Source organism: Erpetoichthys calabaricus, chromosome 1 (genome assembly GCF_900747795.2).
Source record: "Erpetoichthys calabaricus chromosome 1, fErpCal1.3, whole genome shotgun sequence".
Classification (NCBI taxonomy): domain Eukaryota; kingdom Metazoa; phylum Chordata; class Cladistia; order Polypteriformes; family Polypteridae; genus Erpetoichthys; species Erpetoichthys calabaricus.
This window is the reverse complement of record NC_041394.2, coordinates 218525565-218549694: the sequence shown is the minus strand read 5'-3', so window position 1 is coordinate 218549694 and position 24130 is coordinate 218525565. Positions and strand designations below refer to the sequence as shown.

At 36.7% G+C, this 24130-nt stretch overlaps 1 protein-coding gene across 1 annotated transcript in view; it reads left to right on the top strand.

Moving 5' to 3' along the window:
- Positions 1 to 22776, top strand: part of sema3c (sema domain, immunoglobulin domain (Ig), short basic domain, secreted, (semaphorin) 3C) — a 176608-nt gene extending 153832 nt beyond the window's left edge. Inside the window, exons 14-18 of the mRNA XM_028811866.2 lie at positions 3163 to 3204; positions 3660 to 3817; positions 16167 to 16234; positions 19852 to 19982; positions 20289 to 22776. Of these exons, the coding sequence (XP_028667699.2) occupies positions 3163 to 3204; positions 3660 to 3817; positions 16167 to 16234; positions 19852 to 19982; positions 20289 to 20693 (804 nt within the window). The 3' untranslated portion in view covers positions 20694 to 22776. The remainder of the gene's footprint in view (positions 1 to 3162; positions 3205 to 3659; positions 3818 to 16166; positions 16235 to 19851; positions 19983 to 20288) is intronic.
- The last annotated feature ends 1354 nt before the right edge of the window (positions 22777 to 24130 follow it).

Below are 24130 nucleotides of genomic sequence, written 5' to 3'. Positions count from 1 at the left end.
CCAAAGACATGCAGGTTAGGTGACTTGGAGATACTAAATTGTCCAGGGATTGTTCAAAGCAAAAGAAGGTTTTCCAAATTAAACGTCTTGAAATAAAGACTAATTTACTTCAGGAAATGACAGACTCTTTCAGATTTTCATGAGATAAAAAAACATCACTCATTTGATAATCCTACTGAAACGTAATGGCACAAAAGCAGGCACTGTTTGTATGTCTGACCATGTCTATAATCCATCCATCCATTATCCAACCCGCTATATCCTAACTACAGGGTCACGGGGGTCTGCTGGAGCCAATCCCAGCCAACACATGGTACAAGGCAGGCAACAAACCCTGGGCAGGGTGCCAGCCCACCGCAGGGCACACTAGGGACAATTTAGAATTACTAATGCACCTAAACTGCATGTCTTTGGACTGTGGGAGGAAACCGGAGTACCCGGAGGAAACCCACACAGACACGGGGAGAGACATGCAAACTCCACGCAGGGAGGACCCAGGAAGTGAACCTGGGTCTCCTAACTACGAGGCAGCAGCGCTACCACTATGCCACTGTGCCTTAAAAAAGTACTTAAAAAAGAAATGGAACAGGCTTCAAAGAAAAAAAATGAATGGTGAATTAGCATAATTTCTGATTAAAGAGAAGTATATGGACCTGATTGTTCCACCATATATGAAAGATTTGACAGCTGCTGTCACAATCAAAACAGTGGGGTTGGCTTCCCTTAAATATCATGGCATAAGTCACAAAAATCCACATTTTGTACCACAATATATAATCTAGTGTACAGACATTAGACATGTTACTAAAACTTTATTTGGTAGAAAAACTTTAAAATTAGCCCAGAAGTTAATGAACTAAGAACAGAATTTATATAATTCTACTGCCCAGTTCTGATAATGATCTTTACAGCAGCATTTTCAAATAACTATAGGTTATAAATAGAACTATTTCAGACCTTGTGAGTAAAGAAATGCACCAGTCAATTCTATTTGATGTACCTGCCAGTGCATCCTTTCCTCTTTCAAGTGCAGTGGAAGACACTTCATTTTCATAAATGATTTTACGTTTCCTTTATCTCACCTATTATCATATTTCTTAACAATAATACTGTTGGCAGTACTGTTATGCCATTACTATAAAATGAATCATTTAATGGTCATTCATAAAAATCAGGATTTATGCATTTTGAGTTGAAAAGCTTATATTAAAGTGAATATCGTTATTCCAGTGTTTTAACTTATTGAGGTGGTCAATGAAGAACACATTAGTAAAAGCATAAGAATGAGTAGAAGTGAGTATTATGTTTTTGAACGATATCTCCTAAAGGTAGCATGTATAGTGAAAATAGAACTGGTCCCATAAATGAGCCTTGAGGATCATAATATGTAACTTAAGACAGGAATCATAAAGTAATAATACATTATGATTTGCTAAATTGTTCTAAACAAAACAAATTTAAAGTATTACAAATAAAATAAGTTAGTCAAAACCATCTGAAGGGGATCATGATAAGAATCTGAGGATCATTAAATGGAAATAGTGTAGTAAAAGGTACTAAAAGGCTGAAGTGACCTAAGATGGAATTGAGGAAAATTAAAATCTTTTTATTTAGTATTATATGTAAGTACTTTTTAAACATCCAGCTATTTTTTTATTGTTTTATCATTGGAGACTACTTTGGACAAAGACCAGGAGAGCATTAAACCATCTGTAATAACAAAATATTGCCTTTTTCCAAACATGCTACATTAATTTTAAAGATAACACACCAGCTGTTATGAGGTAAAATATATCTGCAATTGGAAGTTATACATTGTATTAAGAAATTGTGAGCTACTTGTACAAATCAACTTTATTGTATATCTTAGATATCAGATTGGATTCACAATTTTTCACAGTGAATCCATGAACAATGGAATTTACATTTGTATTTTGTTAGAAAACACTATACATAGAAAATGTAACCATCTCTACATTGTGTTAAAAACCCTAATATTTCTAAAATGAAGTAAGAAATAGAGCATGCTGAGACAACCTAAAAATACTTATTTATGTTACTTATCTATAGAGATGCTCTGGGCAGCAAACTAACAAATTTTGGTTGGTGCAGCTAAGCTTTTTTCTTTTACGATCTTGGTATCTATTGAAATGAATTTTACAGGGACATATCATTTTATATCAGAGCTAATTAGTAACCCAAATACTGTACACACACACACCTCAAAATAGATAGCAAAGGACAAAACATTGAAACATTAGAGGTAAACAGAATGTAGCCTGAGATCTAATGCTGCTTTAACTTCTTGATACAAACAGCTGCCAAGGAAGCAAGGAAATCATCAGAGCAACAGAGCACAACAGGACCACAGTTGTGTTTCTTGTCTGTCGCTCATTGCTTAGATTTTCAGTTTTCATGAGCCTTCCTTTTACCATCTCCTAGCTTTGATACTAATGTCACTGTGACCACCATTGGTGTTAGGTTAAATAATTAAACAAAAGGGTGTACACTGTTAGCAGAGCAGGGACACTTGTACTTTAAGAATGTTCCATTAGACATTTTCAATTACCCAGAAGCAGTCTTTAAGGCATGGTTATTTACTCTAAGGTGATTAACTGATGACCTGCTATTCCTCTTTTCTTGGCTACTTTTATATTGCATTGGAAGGTGCAGTCTTTTGGGCTTCTTTCAGACCTTCCTAAACTGTGTTGTTTCTGGGGTGTGCTCAAGGTGACACTGGTTCCCACCTGTAAAAAGAACAGAACTGGCTCTGTGATGTCCCATGTTCTGAAATGTCTTCCACAGACTACCCTGGTCCTCCAGGCACATTTCAGAAGGGCAGATGGAGTAAACTGTGGCATCACCTTAATTTGAACTATACAACAAAATTAGACATAACTCAACTCTTGTAATTAAAACATTTTGGTGGTGTAAATAGTGAATATTGTAGATGTGAGGATTAAACTGATCTGTAAAACGTAAAATACAGAAAAACAGGAGACTACTTAAAGTTCATGCTGACTACCTTCTAGATAGGACTATATATGATTATATGCATGATTTAGTGAGAAGTAAAAAGTTATCATTTTACTATTAATACATACTGTAAGTAAATATGACCAACACTTGTTTTCTGTAAGTGCCTTTCTTATTTTATTTCAGACTCATTCCCCAGTAACAACTATGAAAATTTCTTCCAAAAAGGTAATATCAAATTTCTAACTAAAATTATTTATGATAAAAATTTTTACATTAATTTTTTTTTATTGATGTACATTTTGTACACAACATTTTAGATCTGTAATTTAAAAGGTATTTTTCATAGTCAATGAATGTGCTTTATACTGTAATTAGAACATAGCAAGTTTATTCCTAGAATCTATTCTAAGTATTGAAAGAAATGGTGCAGCTTCCTTCGGAAGTTTGAATTAGCCATACGTTTATTAGCAGCTTTAAGACTATTAAAATGCAATACAAAATGAGCAGGATTAAATGTTATTCAAGTGCTTTATGTCTGTTTTTTTAATCTCTGCCATGTTTGTCTTTGACACCTTTATGAAATTAAAACTGTTTGCCATCATTGCAATTGAATTCACACAACTGACGTCATCCGTCATACTGGGTGCAGCTGTTGTTTATGTGAATTTTTTTTTTCTTAGCAACATCTTTATGTCAGCTCTGAGGAAGGCATTACTCAAGTGTCTTTGCATCGTTGTCATATCTATGGTTCAGCCTGTGCTGACTGCTGTTTGGCCAGAGATCCCTACTGTGCTTGGGATGGGAATTCATGTTCAAAATTCTATCCTTCAGGGAAAAGGTAAAGTTTTAAATATTTATAGTTTTCTGTATGCATAATGTACATTTAGAGAAATCAGAACAATGCCTTGTGTAAAAGTTACACTCCACATGTTAAGTACAGTAGAGGCCCATAGCACAGGTAGAAGTTAAGGCTGCCTTAAGCTGCCATCACTTAATCTCTATTCAGTCAAGGCATCTGGGAAAGCCGAGTCACCTCCTGAAAGTAACTTAAATAATGGACAGGCCCCAGTTTGTAAATGAGGGCCATTAATTTGTGATTGGTCCACAATTCTACTCTGTAACATGACACTGACATGATGGGTATAATCATAGTTTCCACTACACTTCTGCTGTGTTTGTGTTAATTGTGGTGACATGAAGTGTGTGGGTCTAATATATAATAAGAATACAAGCTTTCCATGAAAATGTCGTATTTAAATCAAACTACCTGGTTATCAGTGTTTGGTAAAATATATTGCTAGTTACTGACCAGAGTGTACCAACATGACAGATTTCAAAATGTTTTGCTTTTGATTTGGATCACTACTGATTATAGCCAGCAAACATTATAATCTGGACTACACAATTAACAAGATGCAGTGGCAGAGCAAGGGTTTTGAACTGGTGGGAAAGCTCATTAGTAGTCCCCCCCACCCCAAGCAGTTCCCCACACCCAAGGCACAATGCACACAGATTCCGAGGATTTAGCATATGGTCAACAAGAGTTCATGTGACATCAGGGTGATCCTGATTTTGGACCCAGTGCAGATCAGTAGGGTAGCTTTCTTGAGTGTTAGGCCTAAGTGAGAGTGTTAAATTAACACTGTCAGCACTGGTAAACTGTGATTGGTATTGACAGTGTTAATGCTTCATATGCCTTTAATTTACATTAGCCCCTGTGAAACTGCCTGCAAGTTTTCTAGTTCATTATTTTGTGCAAAGTTCATAGTAAGTTCATAATATAATACAGAACTGCTGTTTTAGGCAGGTTTCCACAATTGTCATACTTGTAACTGCCAAATGAATATGTAGTTCGACGGGGCATTGAGTGTATGGCTAAGATGAATAAAGGTATCACCGCTACGATGGCTGTGAGGCTAATTCTTGGGAACCTAATGGTAAATGTGCATAGTTAGATATACAAGTGAATTATTGTAGTTACATCTAGCCTTGACAGCTATAGCTGCTACAAATTAACAGAACTACTATGTCAATGACTCTGTTAGAGGCTGGAGTTGGTAGAATATGGCCTGATGGTCTTACCTTTGAAGACTGTTGCACATGAAGAAGGTTTATTCACTTCAATCTAACGCAGCACATGTTGTGAAAGAGTGTCATTCAGAAAGATATATAGAGGTAGGTTTAGAATTTAGAACTGCATAGGGAATAAATGTCCCTTGGGAGGCCTCAGTTTAACACAGACTGGTTGTCAGAGATGTAACAGAGATAGGGTGACACTACAAGTTGGGAGCTCTAACAAACCAATGTGTTTAAAGGAAAACAGGGCTACCAGCTAGATGTTCTATATTTGTTATGACAACGAATGACATTACATCTTAGTCAAAGAGAAATCGTCCTTAACATTGGTCATGTAAGAAAGATTACTTGAAATCCAGATACTGTGTTTGTAGATTGATGTTGCTTATGGCAAAACTTGGCCTTCACAAATGAAATAAATGGAACTCAATGAGGACTGTCTGTGTGTAAATATGTAAAGCCTTTTCTAAATTAGTACACTGTGTTGGCCAAAGACAAGTTTATGAAGTGAAAAATCTACTTTTAGAAGAATTCTTGAACATCAGCTGGATTTTGAATGAAACACCTAATATAAAAAATTATACGCTCAGGTTCAGTTAAGCAGGCAAAAAAAAAATATTAATATCAACAATTAGGCAGACATTAAGACTTTCACGGCAAAGATGATCCTATAACTTTATGATCTTCAAGAGCTGTACAATTATATATTTTTTTAATATGTGCATGGACATGCAGTTATTGATATGACTTTTTCTACAGTATGTCGTCTTCTATAAGTCTGTGATGGCCAGTGCAATTTTCTACACTGTAGTGTGCTGGGCTGGTAACATCTCTTCAACAGAGGCAAATCAAAAATCAACAGGCTGATTAAAAGGGAAAGTTCAGTTATGGGACACACTCTTTTCCCACTAGAGGTAGTAGCAAAAATGAGAATTAAAACAAAACAAAGTGCCATTATAAACAATACTGCACATCCTCTCTCTGACACTGACACCGAGTACTTTCAGCCAACAAATTATTCAGCAGAAGTGCATCAAGAAATGCTACTGGGGCTCCTTTATGCTAACAATACACTTGCATAATGCCTCACTGTGACTGTGACAGCCAAGTCAGAAATTTTCTTTTTTTAATATTCTTGCCTTATATTCATTCCTGTAGGTGTTCATAACAAACTTTCTATTTATTTATTTAATTATGTACTTATTAACCTATTTACAGTATGTGCAGGTACTTATTTATTTAAAGAGCTTCTGTAGAGCTTCACCTGGGAACAAATGAAGATCTATCTATCTATCTATCTATCTATCTATCTATCTATCTATCTATCTATCTATCTATCTATCTATCTATCTATCTTTTTTCTTCAAGTTTGAAAGAGGCAGATGGTCAATTATTCCTATCTACTGTAACATAATTCTCAATAAACATTTAATCCAGTTGGTATCATTTTTCACATCCACCCTTCAACCCTTTGCAGTTTTCAAATTGATCACACTAGAGGATCAGTTAGTCTCGGCTGTAGGCCAGGCCTTCTCTTTCTGCCAAAATGGAACTCTGCCCAACCTGTTCAAGTACATCATGAGTCATCATACTTGTAATTTTTTGATGTTGTCCAATGTATTACAGTACTTGGGGATCAACATACCAATGTACAAATGCATAGATCTTATGGCAATGACAATGGTTTGCATTCAATTTAAATAAAAATACAGTACATACAAGAAAACTAAATTTTGCTTTAATTCTAAAAATTTACAATGTTAAGATTTTAGATGATATGCAGTATAAAAGAGTATACTGCATTCTATATATAATAATATATGTCATTTTATAGCACAAGGGATGAACTAAGGCTCACAGAGCCATTATTCTGAAAAGCAGGAATTTATATATTTCATTATATAAATTGTTTTATATAATGATGTCCTCTAAAATAATACACCTTAAATTGTTAGTTCTTGTTTGTTCTGACTAACTTGTTTGTTCTGACTAAATAATGACTGGAGGCTTCACCTCTACTGAAAATGTATGCTTTATAGATCAGTTATATATTTCAAAATGAACAACTGATTTGTTAAAATACTTATATTTCAGTTTTTGCATCAGAATTTCCAATTTGCATAGAAATGTGTGCTTGCATTTCTGAGGAATTTATGAAACTTCAGTGCTGTTCACGAAGAAAGCATGGACACAATTAAGGACTCAAGCAAAGGTCAAGCTCATTCACTGACACTCACACTTCAGCCTGTTTAATCCTAAATGTCTGCTTCAGAGAGGTATAGATCTCATCAGAGCTGAGTGGAAATGCAGGGCATGAGTCCTTCTTGTTTTGGAGAAAAATACCCAATCATTATTTAAAAGCCAATTTTCTTGGGAAAAAACTCACATCCTCACACTCAGAGCTCAACTAATGATTTAACACAATTCTAAGCTAAAAAAGAAATTCTGTACCTCAGACACTAAGTTACCTGAGGGGTAAATATACAATAACAATCTCTAATAACACTATTAAACATAACCTAACTTCCTCAAACCCGTTTAATCCACTAAAGGGTTGCTAGAGCTTATCCTGGTAGTGCTAGAAGCAAGGCAGAAAACAGCCCAGGATGGACATAAGAAACATGGCTTACTCAAATATATTCACTCTGATACTGTCTTCCAAAACTTAAAGAAGGTGTATTATTATTAAATCAGAGCATATTGAATGTAAGATTGCTAAAACATACAGTCAAAGAGTATATAATAGAAAATTTCGGAACAAAAATAGAGGCTGAGCTGGGGCACAAGTAACCTGTCTTTAAAACCCGTTATCTCCCAAATTAATTGTTTTTAAATTTTTTTGTTTCCGTTGTAAAGTTATTGTCATTTGGAGTCCCTGGAACAGAAAAACCATGTAATCATGTTTCTTTTTGTTTACTTATGTAGATACAGCCTGTCCTCTAAATAGGACACTGGGATGACTTCACATAACAGAAGCTCTATGTACAATATGAGAACATATACATTTATTGCTCACAATTATGTCCTTACAAGAAAGTTACCAAACATAAGAGGAATCATAGTCCAAATGCCAACACTACTTATCATGAAATGGCTGAAAGCAAGTACGGCAAAGTGTTGTATTGCACTTGTTGCAATATGTTTTAGGCTTGCCTTTGCATCCTTCACGCTGACAGCGACGCTGTTTATCCCTCTGCATCAAAAAATGTCCCACGCCATCGTATCGCATCATGTCAGCTCCTGTTGGTAGTCTGGGCACCCTGGGTCTTCCTGCATGCTTGCGTTGGACAGTGGTCTTCAAATAAACTATGGCAATTGCTCGTCTGAAATCCTTCAATGATATGGCATTTCCCCCATGGATACTTTTGTGCAGAATCCACGCATTCACTATTGCCATGTCAATGCAGCGAGTAAACAGGGGCCAGTGCCATTTCTTTCCACGTATAGAAACACAGTATTTTGAAACAAGCCAGTCATGATGGTCAACACCGCCCATGTACGCATTGTAATTATATATCAAATTAGGCATTTTCACCGTGCTCTTTTCTTTCTGGCCTTTTACACGTCGCTTGACATCATGAAGCGGCTCAATAGAGTCATGATTAGTGGCAACTGTTACAATGTTATTGTCGTGCCAATGCACGAGAAGTACCTCTGATGTTCTGTCATAGACGTACTCACTGGCACCACGATCTGATTTTTTCATCTCTTTTGATGACTTCATTGGACATGTTCTATTGATCCTGTTTTCTCTAATGGTAGCGGTTGCTCGAAATCCTCTATCTGCCAGTTGAGAGAGCAGATCCATGTTTGTAAAAAAGTTATCAAAATACAGAGCATAGCTGCTTGGATCAGCAATATGTTGTACAGCATTCAAGACAACGCGAGAACCAAGTGGCACATCTGTTGCAGTTGTTTCCTTTCCACAATACAATGTGAAGATGTAACAGTATCCTTCGCTGGAGCAAATGGCCCAATATTTATACCCAAATCTGATCGGCTTTCCCTTTATAAATTGTTTCAGGCTGTTTCTCCCATGGCGGCACGGTGGCGCAGTGGGTAGCACTGCTGCCTCGCAGTTGGGAGACCTGGGGACCCGGGTTCGCTTCCCGGGTCCTCCCTGCGTGGAGTTTGCATGTTCTCCCCGTGTCTGCGTGGGTTTCCTCCGGGCGCTCCGGTTTCCTCCCACAGTCCAAAGACATGCAGGTTAGGTGGATTGGCGATTCTAAATTGGCCCTAGTGTGTGCTTGGTGTGTGGGTGTGTTTGTGTGTGTCCTGTGGTGGGTTGGCACCCTGCCCAGGATTGGTTCCCTGCCTTGTGCCCTGTGTTGGCTGGGATTGGCTCCAGCAGACCCCCGTGACCCTGTGTTTGGATTCAGCGGGTTGGAAAATGGATGGATGGATGTTTCTCCCATAATATTTCACGATCATCTCATCAATGCTGATATTGGGTGTAAAATAGCCAAATTTACAGAAATTCTCATTCAAGAGTTCAAACCTTGAATGATCGGTCACCTATGTTGCTGTCTGCAGTAGAATTGTCCACAAAATGAATATAACTTTTCAATTTCTGAAATCGGTTTCGGGACATAGCATTCTTGACAATAGGTACGACAAGATCTTCTGCATCACTCCAATAGTCTGCTTCTAACGGGACTTTATGATATCCAGTTATAATCAAAATCCCAAGGAAGACCTTCACTTCTTCAGTTGATGTATGAAATTCATGATCATTCCTAAAATCCGTTGAATAGCGAACTGTTTCTTTACAGATTAGGTCATATATCTCTGGCAAAAAGAACTCCTCAAAGAGTTGCACAGGATTATGTTGGGCTAAAGTTTGTCTCAGATTATTTTCTGCAACACCGGCGGCCTGTCCATTCAGAGCAGATGTCTTTGGGAAGACTGGCTTCTTCTGCTTTGTCCAGGACGGCGCAGGACATTTCTTCTTCCTTGGCCGTTTCGCTGGAGGTGCAGAACTTGTTGATGGTTGATTCTCTTCCGTTTCAGCGTCATCCCCCTCATTTTCAAACAATGTGTCGTCTTCCATGTCTTCTCCAACCATTTCGACTTCTAGCTCTCCCGGAACATCAGCAACAGTTACATTTCCTGCATTGGCAACGTCCTCATCCCCTTCATCTTCGTCTGACAATTGACTGGTATTTGGCGGTAGCACACAGACAGTAGCTTTCGAGTATTTTTCCTCGCAGTCTTCCAGAAGCTGTGACACTTCATCTAGGGTGATGCACCTTTTTGCCATGTCTTGCTACGCAAAAAAAGATAAATAAGGTGCGCTTTAGATATAGGCATGCGATCATCCCAATGTCCTATTCACAGGACAGTGGAAAATGTCGCAGAATAACGTCTATGTAAGTGCGATTAGAATACAAGTTAGCAATACGGAGAGTTAGATAGTTTACTTACATTGCGTCAATCTCTCCGTCCCAGCAAACTAGCACAAAATGTCCAGACTCGCCGTCACAGGTAGGGAACATCAGAAGCTGCCTCCAAAGACACAAAGCACAACCTGTCGCCCACACGCTATATGGCACATGGCCGCTTTCGCGGAAGTGTTGTGACGCACAACCTCAAGTCTGCTGTGAATGTACCCCGGATCACGTGGTTGCTTCGTTGCGACAGATATAGGCATATATGTCGCTGTCCTACAAATAGGACAGTGGGAGATAACGGGTTTTTAAGGCTTTTTATTATCCAAATCAAAACTACTGCTGATGACTCACTGAAGTTATTGATTGAACAAACTTGGTTTTGCTACTTCTTGATTGAATAAACCTTTAAATATCTAGTAAAAGTCTCCCTACTTTCAAAACTGATACTGTGCACAGAGAAACTTTTCTTGAGGCGACTTCTGGGACAACATGAATGCTAAGAAAACAGAGACATTCATATTCCAAATCAGCTTATACATTCACAGTCAAAATGGGCTAAAGTTTTTACTGAAAGCATCAAGCACAAGGCAGGAACCACCATGGACAGAAAGCCGGTACGCTGTAAGTCACATTAATGCACATGCCTATACTATCACATACAATACCAGTTTAGAAGCATCAATTAGTCTTCATGTTTTCGAGTCTTCAAGTAAACTTGTCAAGAATTTCATTATCTTGCTGTTTTCGTTTACTTTTGGTGATTTGATATATTTTATAAGTGACATCATCATATTTATATTTTGTGCAACTGTTACATGTGCATCTATAAAACACCACAATGCATTTCCCATAACATTTACACTTTGCGATTCAAAGACCAAGACTCATGTGTAGATGTGTAGACGAAGTATAAAATCTTCTTAAACAATTCCATGCTTTTTGTTTTTTTTTTTTGTAATTTTTTTTGATTTAAAATCTTTCACTCATTTAAAGACTTGAATGCTGCTATTTCAGTTTGTTTCTTGCAGCTGTAGTGAACTCAGTATTATATCATTTGCAACTGTCTGACTACTCCTTTGACAATTTCTTTCTAATAATCCCTTTGCAACTCTCAAAAACAAAAAAAAAAAAGAAGCATTCAGATCCGCTCTGAATAATTGTTCTTCGGGTGACTTTACGCAACCGGGATTTAAACCCAATGTCCTTGATCCGTCAACTGAAATTTCTTAAGGCCATTAGGTAAATCATTTGTGGCTTATACACACAAGTTTTTAAAAATCTGTCTATCCATTCACTGTAGCTCCATCAGAGACAGAGAGGTACTGTAGAAATATTTAGTAGTTTTCAATTTAACAGGCTTACTATGCTTGCATAAAATGAGATAAATAAGAAGAAATAGAGTAAACTGATTCCTGTATCGTTATTTGCAATGCCTGACTGCTGATATACAGTAAACGTACTTAAAGAAATGACTCACAGTAATCTGATATGAGTCCACTGCTAGTAGAGACATATACAGACATACATTAGCACACTTTAGGCTTTAAATAAACAGAAAAGCATGGAGGTAAGTGACCTAAAAAAACGTATTTTGTCATGAAAGTTTAGTATACTTTAACACTTCACAAATGAAATATTTGGAATATGCTAGAATGAACTGTATCAGGTCAGCAAAAACATTAAAATATTTATATTGCCATTAGTAGAACATTGACACTGTTAGGTATTAGTTTGATTTATTTAGATCTACAATCCACTTTCCATTCCTGGGAGTTCTTTTTTAGAAAAATGTACATGTAGGAAATCTTAGCAACAAACACAGATCATTTCCTTCTAGCTTCACTGACAAATAACACTGAATCCCCCTGCCACAGTAATTATCTCTATACCCTACTTTGCTACAATACTGACAACAAGAATTAAATGCGTCAAAATGAATTACACATCTGGAGATTTTTTTATATTAATCTTTTAAAAAACAGATACTAACATAAAATTCTTAATCCCACTTGGGCATAAGACAGGAATCAAAACTGGATGGGGCACCAGTTTCACAGGGCCGAGGCATCGAAGGAACATGCGCACCCCATATGGACAAAGACTGGACACCTGAGGATGCTGGACTCGTGATATTTATGCACTACCATGGCTTCCAAAACGGATACAGATCATCTTAAATACAATTGCAAATTTTAGCAATAGTTATGTATATTAGTTATTTGGAGTTCAAATGCATACCTATATTGTTTGCAATTTGATAGTGTATTGTAGGAAAATTCAAATCAAAATACCATCTGAGTTATCTAGCTGCAAGAATGCAAGCCTCAAGAGGATATTCTTAAATTACATATTCTTTTTCTCATAATGTGTGCTTTTTATAAAGATCACTATCACAAGCAGTCTTTAAACAACATGGTTAAAGATAAATAACATAACAGATTTTTCATAAAAGCAGACATGATGTAGTAAATATCAGAACAGATGAAATCCAAATTTAAGAACATTATTAATGTTAAGTGATATATTGCAATTTTTGTCTTCATATTACAAAAACATTATAAAGAAATTTATGGAAAAGCCAGACAGGAGGTATATAGGCTCAGTCAATCTAAAGTAAATGATAGGATGGGCTATCTTCAAATCTACAATCACATAATGGAAGACAAAAAATAATAAAATGCAGACTATTCTAAAAATCCAATGGGGAAAATACAAGGGCAGAGTCTAAAGTCTATGCGACTCTTCAATTCCACCCCTCGGTAAACGTTAACATTATTCAAAGTTATTGTCTGTTTTTACCTGCATTTTTATTACTCTTTAATTTAATATTGTTTTTTGTATCAGTATGCTGCTGCTGGAGAATGTGAATTTCCCCTTGGGATTAATAAAGTATCTATCTATCTATCTATCTATCTATCTATCTATCTATCTATCTATCTATCTATCTATCTATCTATCTATCTATCTATCTATCTATCTATCTATCTATCTATCTATCTATCTATCTATCTATCTATCTATCTATCTATCTATCTAAAGAGCAGGTGATAGTTCTTATACGGACATTCTGACAATAACAGGAAAAGATATCCACTTAGGTATAAATCAGATCCAAACATTGGCAGAGACAAGACTTAAAAAAAACCCACTATAATTGAAGTGAGCTTAACAGAAAGCTTTTTCAGATATACGCCACAGAAAGTGCTTTTGCTGTACTTTCCCGGTTTTTTTCACCTTGCCCTTATCATCTTGTGACAGTGCCCTGAATAATGTTGTGAGATAAAGCCACTGCAGTCAAGACCCTAAACTAAGACAGTGTGAAATCCCATTAGTATGTTGATATAGAGGGTGATGTCATTTTTTAAGTAGATGTGTGATCTTTGACTTATTTTGATCTAATTAATGTGTCTTTATGGTACACAAGTGTGGAAGCACCTGAGTCTTTTAAAGGGAGCTCATTCCAGAAGACAGTTTTATGGGCAGGGATGTTTGTTATTTTCTTTGCTGTTTTGTTCCTCTCTTCTTCCTGTTCCACCACTTTGTCAGTATTACTAATTTAATTAACAAACCACTTTTGTTTGTTTTACGTTTGGCTTCAATTTTCATTACTGTATTCCAGGTTCAGAGTTGACTCAGTGGCATTCTGTTTCTCAAAAGACACTGATAGGTGGGACCAAGGATAATATTCAGTGAAAAAGATTTGCAATGGGAACCAATCCAGGGCCTTACCACACAAGATAAAATGCCTTGTGCAAACCTATTTACCACCTTTTCTTATTGATCCTCATCCAGTTAAACCCATGTTGAATGTACTTTATGATTCCAAGTGAGTAAATGAGCTGAAGGAGCATTTAAGATCCAGTCAGGGATCACTTCTGGAATAAATTCTCCAAACACTCCCAGAACTGAAAATATCTTGTAGGACGTCCATGAGCCATTCTTCTGCATGTTGCTCTGGTAGACTTCAGTATTTTTGCTTTTATCTCAAGAGGCAGAAAATCACCTCTTAGGTTGTGTAGAATAATGGCACAAAACAAAATAAAGATTTGGGGATTGGCCCTGTATATTTTCTAGCACTGTAGTCAGAAAAGACTGAAACCAGTCTTGAACACTGTAAATGACAAACAAGACAAATGATAAATGAAAAGATTGAGAATTTATATTGAGGTGGCAGAAAGTAGGGTGAGGTCATCAGGTTGGGACAGAAGTGAGGTCATCAAGGTGGGACAAAAGTGAAGTCATCAGGGTGGGGCAGAAGTGAGGTCATCAAGGCAGGATGGAAGTGAGGTCATCTGGAAGGGAGGAAAGTTACTTAGTTCTGTGGCAAGAAAGACAGAAGGCATTAGTAACCTTTACTGACCCTTTTCCCGGTGTTTTCAGACCCTGATTTGGACCCTTTGGTTGTCCCCTAAGTGCACTTGTGTGACAGTTGTTTTTCACTACAGAACAGAATTCATTTGTACTGAACAGGATCTCAGTGAAATAATTATTTCTGGGGCATTTTTTTTTAAAATGCCATATACCCTTTACATTTTTCTACCAACAACCAGCACCTCACCGCCTGTAATGGTTTTCTTTATTGGGGCAGCATCGCAGTATGTTTTAATTTTACTTTGCAGAACATACTACCATCAATGAACACAAATACAGTTCAAAGGAACAATTTAAGTACAAAATATTGTCATTGAATGCACGATAAATTACAAGGAAACAAATCCTGAAGAGCCCCACAGAATTACAAATTACCTGACAAAACATGGGACTAGATTTATAGTAGAGCCAATTAGACACCATAGTAACAGATGCATTTAAATAAAATGAAACAGAAATGAGGTAAGTTTTTAAGCATGATTCAAATGTGTCCATTAGGAAGGAACTTCATTGACAGAGTTATGGAGAAAGCTTTGTAGAGCAGAAGCAAAAAAAGCCAAATGAAGTTTTACCAATATGTGGGTAATAAATCTTTGAAAGGATTTCAGATGTAGATTATCTGGGGAGCTTGTATTAACAGCTTCTTTAGTCAATGGGAGAGTTTTAATGATTATATGATGTTGTACAGGAAGGCATTCTAGTTGATCTAGTCAGAGTGCATACGTATTATGCAGTTCTTCAAGAGATGAACCTCAGACACTTATACATTTATGATTATTATGCATTATTTTCTTGACCAATGTTGAGGACCAGTGAATAGATAATGAGTAAGTCTGATAGTTTTTCATTGTCATCTTAACCTTTTATATCCCAGGTTCAATGTGTTAGAAAACAGCGAAGAAGCAAAATCTTTTCATAATAGCCAAAAGGAGATTTAATGGAAGTGAAGTATTTAAAATTAGAGAAATAAGTAAAATATATGCAAATTATTGCTATTAAAAAGGCAATGCAGGAAGGATATGGATGCACAGATGGAAGCAGGTTAACAGTAAAATATTTCACAACAGAACTTCCCACATATGTGTTTCACACAAAAAATTACAAGCACATGAAATCATCTACAGAGTAATATAGCTGAAGTGAATTTTAAATACTGAATACATCATGACAAAAATTTCCTCATTTTTCACCCTGTATTTTTTGTTCTTGTCTTTCTTTCTTGTTCCTTCACTGGCCTACTCAGTCCTTGTTTATAGCCTTGGTTCTATAGGCCAGTGAATTTAATAACTGTTCAGAAAATGCCTGTTTTATCTATGTAATAATAATTCAATTTATGTATTGTTTAAATAGAAGAAGTCGAAGGCAAGATGTCAGACATGGGAATCCTTTGACGCAATGTAGGGGATTTAATTTGAAAGGTAAGGAAATGACTGTAAAAGTAAACATTATTGTTTTTGCTTGGTTTTGCACATGTTGCTTCCGTTTTAATTTGAGATCAGTGTTTATAAACAATGAGTCAAACGCATCGTTCTCATCATGATAAATAATACATTGTTTTTACATTCTGTTAAAATTCATGATGTGCAAACCCATAACTAAAATATAAATATCTGTTGTATATTGAAAACTGTACTGTTGTTTAATTATGCTATGGGTGCCTTGAAAGCAGCTCCACACTAAATTGTCACAATAATATCTTATATTTCAATACATATTTATTAACAATGCAGTAAATCCTGAAGTGTGGAGTGCAGCAGCTGCCTCATGTCTCATGATCCGCTTCAACAGCATATGGAGATAATCATTTATCAGTATGGTGCACATCCCCAGGGAACCGTTCCCATCTGACTTTGGAGAAACTGTTAGGAAGAGAGAAAATTCTTCAGATTGAATACAAAATGCAACAGATGGGACCCCCTGTCACTGCAATTTAGTAATCTGAAGGCAACGTGTTTGCCACAGTAGGAGATGTTGACATGACGGGGCAGACAAAAACATTGGAAAAATGTCTCTTTTGAGGAAAACTGGCATTCTGTGATTTTATGTAACTGCAGCATAAAATAAGGATAAAAAAACAAATGATTGTTTTGATGCATCCGTAACTTCATAACTTTAAATTTGCTTTTAATGCTTTCATACTTATGTGATGCATAAATCTTAATTTAGCACACTTTCCAAAGATATTTTGCTGCAGCTTACATAAGAGAAGGAACTGATTTTGTTTTAGTATTTGGAGATTTCAAATAATTTTGTTTCATATTTTAGTGACATCAAACCATTTCATACCATATAGATTACGAACACACTTTGCAAAAGCCATATTATTAATATATAGCCTAGAAGAATGCAATATATCAAAGGTCTGGTTAATGTGTTCGCAAAGCATCCCAGGAATGTAAATGACAAAGGCTGTACAGAATACCTTTACAGTACTAATAAATACTATGCAATTCCTCCTCCTCAAAAAAAAGGCTGGTGCACATGGTTAGGTGGGCTACAGATTGTGTTCTGTTTCAAGAGGAGATGATCAACCCACTAAATCTGGAAAGAATCTCGAGGGACAGCTGAGTCAAAAGCACCAAAACAGGGATGCTTTGAATCTGTGCAGTATATCAGAAGACTTATAATACTGTATCGGTCTGGCCTGGTGCTGCCAGAACTGATATTGTCCCACAGCAGCCCTGGACTGCAGATTTGAAAATATTAGGTTTATACTTATAATATGCATTTATTATTGAAGGACAGGACTAGTATGACTATGTGAACTAAAAATACGAAATTCACATTTTGTTTGAGGGTGATTGCCTTACAGCTCTACACTGTCTATTTTGAATGCTGCACATTTGGTGTCTGTCTGCAGACGTTTCCTTACACCTCTGAAACAGGTTCAGGTTTGGCAGATTTGTATCTATACACTGACCCTGTGTATGTAAGAGTGTTTGTAAGAGTGAATGTGCCCTGCAATAGACTGATGTCCTCTCTAGGGGTGGCTATCACCTTTAAACTCTTTAATTAAATCTTTAATAGAAAAAAGTAGCTCAGAAAATGATTGAACGGGTGGCTGAAAGATCTGCTCATTACAGCAATATAAGCAAAATTTGGATGAGGATAAGTCCTCAGCTACAGAAGTGTCCATGGCGATCTTTATGGCCCTCCTCTTGTCATCCCCAAAGATGTGAAGCATGGTAAGCGTCTTGCAGAAAGACTGGCCAGTGACTTCAGTTGGTTGCATATCATCTACCACCCATTCTCCCTTCACTGCTCCTCCAGCTTTGCATATCTTGCTTTTGGATACCAATGCCCCCACAGAACAGTAAGCTCGTTAAATATTACCTACAAGTGGGATTTGAAGAGCAAGACAAGTATGTTCTCTGTGATGTTGCTGCAGCCACTTCTAGGAACTTGAGTTGTCTATCTCAGTTCTAATTCAAGTATTGTAGCCAGTGGCACTTATTCTGGGTGATGGTACTATGGATGGTGTCTACTATGGCTTTTAAAACCTGATCATGCCACCACCAGTATGTTTCTTCCCACTAAAACCATCTTGCAGCACCTCAAGGTGTGCTCCATGGTGCCATTCTCTTAGTACAGCAGGAATGCTGGGGTCTCCAGTATATCCTAGCAGAAAACATTGTAGGCAGCCTGGATCAAGAACTTCAAGTGATGGGGTTTAACCATCCAAAGCTCTGGCCATAAGACATGTTCCCATCTACTCCAGGCTGTGTGTTGTCACCTCTGTACTGCCCTGCTATCTCTCCCCTTCTCAATCACTGCGTGCAACTCCTTTTGCACTAGGGGGACTCCTTTCCTTTCCCTGTGCCTATTGGAAAATTGTCCTGCACTTCAGACCAAACCTCCCTTGCACTACTGTGCCCATCATGTCTCGATGCCTCAGCTGAGACTCATCCAGCTCGACAGCCTCTGCTGCCTTCCACTTCTGCCCTGTCCTGACCTTGATGCCAGTTTGTGTACTGTGACAGCTCCCTCACACAACACACTTTGAACTCCACACTCATACTACTGAAGAGGAGCTGAAGCCTGTTGCTTTTTGCATAGACAGCAATGTTACTCAGGCTTTGAGGTAGCCCCAGCCATTTGTGCAGGTATCCGCTGATTTTCTTTGAATAGCCTTGAAGTTGGAAATTTATACTTCATAGACTAAGACGGGGCAGAGGATCTGGGACAAAATGTCATGCTGATATATCCAATGAAATTTTTATGGCACATGTATGGGTATGTGACTGAGCCCTGTTTTTCCAGCCTTGTATTAAGGATTCAGTGCCCTTCCATAGGCTGAGCATTTAAAAAAATGGAAAGATAGATAATAGAATTAAATGATAAAGGTCCATTAAGAATGCATACCAATTTGATTATTTATCAAAACCCAAATACCTTTCATACTATGAATTTGTCAAGTTTAAAGCTTTTGCTATATGTCATTCTATTCAGGATAAACCCCAGACCAATACCCATAATTACCAGGTTAACCTAGGGAGCCCTGTGACCACAACAGGTGGAAATGGGTTCAAATATTACTGGATGAATTTTGAGTTAAGTCCTTAATAAATAAGAAACTTTATTTTTTCCAAGCCAGAACACAAAAGTATGAAACTACTTGTTAAATGCATTAAAAAAAGAATCAAGAGAAAAATAGGTAATACAATTTCTTCCCACTAAGTCTGGTCCTACATAACCATGTCAGCAACTAAAGCAAAATCCTTCTTACTTAATCAAAAGCAGTAGCTGTGAGAGGAAACTTTATATTGCATACAGCTCAAGAAGCCACCTGCAAGTTAAGACAGGGGTCCACCCTTTAATTGCATGAGGGCTCACTGTCTACACTACGGATGTATGTATTGGCTCAGATGTTAACGTAAGAATCCCTGTGGTTGTGCTGTTCATTTCCACTGGGACTTCCTGTGAATAAAGATAAATATTTCTGAAATCTGGTTTCTTATTTAGAACATAGAACAAAAGTTTGACGTTCAGTACTGCTAAATGAGTGAGTCTGGTGAAAGATTGTTCTGTATTTCAGCTTACAGAAATGCAGAGGAGTTGGTGCTGTACGGTGTCAAGAACAATGCCTCTTTTCTGGAATGTTTACCAAAGTCACCACAAGCTGCAGTCAGATGGCTTGTCCAGAGAAACAATGACAGGAGAAAAGAAGTAAGTTTGTACTGTAACTGTCCTTTTTACTGAGCTCAGTTTTATTTTCTAAGCCACTACTGGATAACAGGATATGTGTTCTAAATAAAAACTTGTCATTATGTGTTACCTACCTCTTCATTTACTTAAAGTGAAATTAGCATACCAGAGGCAGGAAACAAGAAATTTCAGAAAAGTTCCAGAAAATTCCATAATCTACCACACAATACTGATGTCTTCAAATATATGATTTAAATGATGCCTCAGTTTTGCATACAACAATCGTTAAATTCATGTCATAATGTTTCCCACTCTACCTCCTCTCAGGTGAAGCTCAACGAAAGAATCATTGCAGCAGAGCACGGCCTCCTTATTCGATCTGTCCAGGATCACGACCAAGGCCTGTACTATTGCCTGTCTACTGAAAATGGCTTTAAACAAACATTGATGAAAATAAATTTTAAAGTTTTAAACAATGAATTCATCCATTCACTTGTGGACAAAAACTCTCCCTGGTCCTGGGCCAGCACTGTGAACGGCCTGCCATTTAATCCAAAAGAGTTTCTGGCACCTTTCAATCACATGGAAATGCAAGCCATCAATCAGTATTGCAAGGACCGACAGAGAGATCGATACACTGACCAGAAAATCCAAGAGGATCTAGTGAAACTGAAGCCCCTTATTGATAGCAAGAAGAGCCGTAATAGGAGGAACCAGCTGCCTGGATCATAAAAATGAGGACCGGTGGGAGCTGGGTGGCCAATGTATGTGAAAATGCAAAGAACAACAGAATTAACTCAAGTAGAAATTTTTCTTTATTGTAAGATTATTTAATGCAGCACATTTTATTTTCACAGTAACAGTCGGAAATGCAACAGTCAAGTACTTTCTATGTTTTCTGATGGCAGTTTAAACTCAGATCAAAACTGTTGTGAATCTGTGGGAGTCATTCTGCGCTATATGCAGTATTGCATACTATGGATTTATTGCTTCTCATATTTCCTCACAGAATATGGGAAGAATGCTTGGTTTAGATAAAGCTGTTATTGAAACAAGATCCTCTTGCTATTTCACAAGGCAATTGTTCCAACAAAAAATCAAAAAATGTGTAACAGAAAAATTGCTGGAGTTTCCAGGAGGCATGTGGAGAAACACCTGTTCACAGGCGCAGCTGCTGTGAGTTATTGGCTATAATGGAAAGAGAAGAATATGTAAAAAGAAAATGGAAACCTTCATCTTCTTGAACCTCATCTGTGAATGTGTGTGCACATGTTACGTATGAGTTACTGACCCTTCTACATTTGCTTCTTTTTCACTTTGTGGTGAAGGTGTATGTTATTTGCTGTTCAGTTTACAACCAGCAACTTTGTAAATGAGCCTTGGCAAGATCAATGTGGATATTCAAACTCATTACCAAAATACAAATAAGCTGTATGCTTAGAATGCAAAAAGTGTGATCATAATATTACTACAGCGTCTGGTTTCTGCAAGGAGCTAGGAAAACAAAACTTATCATGTAACTTACATCGATTAGACATTTTATATAAATTGTATTGTGCACTGAGATTTTACACACTTTATGTTAAGTCACTGTGAATGGGAGGTAAAAATGCATGTTTTTTTGAATGGTGTAAAAACAAAATCAGTATTATTAATATTAATATGTTAGACAGCACTGTGACTCAGTGCTAAACATAACTGCCTCACAGCTCCAGGAGAACCCCATCACTGTCCCCACGTGGTTTCTTTGTGCCTCGATGAATGATGCCCCAGATACTCCATTTCTTCTCACACACCCCATAGAAGTGCAGGTTAGGCTTATTGGACCCTCTTAATTGTCCTGTTCTGACTGAGTGGGCACCATGATACTCTGATACCCCATCTGCCTTGTGCCTAATGCTGCTGGAATCGGCTCCAGCTCCATGCACCCGGAAAACGGAATAAGTTGGTTCAGAAAATAATTTGATGGGTATTATTGTATTATCATTAAACTCTGAAAAGTTAATACTGAACATTTTCTCCAATGTGACGATGATCATTTTCTTTCAATACATTCCCGTAGTTGTTACAGCTTTGATATATTAGAAATATTTGATTGCTATTTATTTTATTCAATCTGTTGCTTAGTATCTGGCATAATAATGAAAATAAATATTTTTTTTTATTTTCTTGAATGTTGCATTGAAGTGACACTGTATTATAAACTTCACTGATAACAGAGGGATATCCAGCTGTACTTTAATGGATATATTTTACACTTACAATGTAATTTTTTATTGTTTAGCCATTCTTGCTTATTTTATGAATTTTATTACTTTTGTAGATATTCTTGCCATATACGCTCATGTAGGATATTTTCACTGGACTTTTACAAAGGTTTCTGACTAAGGTGTATTTGACCTACTTAAGATATTTAGGACACAGCATTAAGTAAAGACAAAATCATTAAGATTACACTGTATTTATATAAAAAGCTTAGTAAAGGTGGAAGCACTTGTACATCATAGATTGTAATGTAGTCCTTTGTCTTCATAGAGATTTACTTAAATTCAAGTCTGGAGGTTAGTAATCATTTTAAAAATGTAAGAGAAAGGAAAAAGGTGCACTTATGAAAAAAAAGGAAATACACTGGGGAGTCCAGTTTATTAATTATGCATGAAAGTGCTTTTATAAATGACTAATCCTAGAGATAACACTTGTTAGTGGATGACAGGAGTAAATGCTAGAGTATAAATAATTTTAAATAACAGTTTTATATCTGTTTTCATAAAAAATGTAATATTTATCAGGACATATTTTGAATATTTTTATTTGACTACAAAAAAGGTGCAAATAAAAATAAATGGAAGCAGGATTTTTCTACAAATACAGGTTTTTGTTTCAGTAGTTAAGGATACACTACTCTCGATTAGAATTCATGTTAGAAAGTAATCTTAAATTATAACAGTATAAATGTCCTGGATTCACATCCTGTGCATGGATGTTGTGTCTGTGTGGAATTTGTACGTTCTTCCTTTGATTGTGTGGGACCTGCAATGGACTGGTGCCCTGTGTTTTCTGTCTTGTGCCTTGTGCTTCAAGGACGGACCCTGGCCCCTGTGGCCCTGAACTCGATTAAGTCAATTTAAGAATGTTATGCTAGTGTTATAGGAATATACACGGTACAAATAATAATAATAATAATAATAACAATAAGCAGATTCAAAGCACCTTATATGTAGAACATGTTTTTTCTAGTAGATAATGCATAAACACTAGCAGCCTTGGCCACTTTCTATAGTGTGTGTGTTTTCTGAATCTTGTTTGCTGGCATTTCACTAAATAATGTTTTCTTGGAGATTATGAATGTCAGTGAATCTCAGCTCCGGAATGAATACATCCATCTATTTTCTGGCATTCCAATTATTTTGCAATTTGCCTTGCTAAGACTTTTTTTTTTTAAATTTCTCCTCTTGGAGTTATGCCTAAAACATCTGTGATCACATTATTTTGGACTGTCACTCTATTTTTCCAGATTTTCTGCATCTTGTCTTACATTTTATACACAGGCCACTTTGGGAGTTGTGTAGACCCAAGTGCCTGCTTGTATCGTTTACTGTGATTTTTGACTCAGACTATAATTTACTTATTTTTGACTCAATGAATACACATTTTATCTTTGTCTTTGTCAATAAGGCCTTCATTTGCCTTCTTTGTATTTGTATTGTCAGAGATACCTGTTGTAATGAAAAAGGCCATTTCATAAAATGTAACATCTTTATAAACCTTTTTTTCACTCCAAAGATGTGCAAAATGCATCTTTAACTACCAGTAAATGCTCATTAATTCTCTGACACGGCTAATTCAATGACAGCCTATTATGTAAAATGCTCACCATGATGCCACTTTGGTGGCCAAATGTTCTGCAGCCGTGCAGTAGCAAGTGGGACATTTCAAAATAATCATACAATAAGTTGCAGATATACAAATCAGATGCATATGTGTTTATAATGTGCCACAAAGGTTTTTGGGTGACTCTCCAATAACCCTCAATGCAACATTATATAACACCTCAGCATGTATCACTAAAGAATAATGAAGAGAGAAAATGTTTGTTCAGTACTTCTTCAGTAAAATAATGGAGGTTCTTGGATGCAGGAGTGGTGTACAGGCTCAAATATGACAGTTGT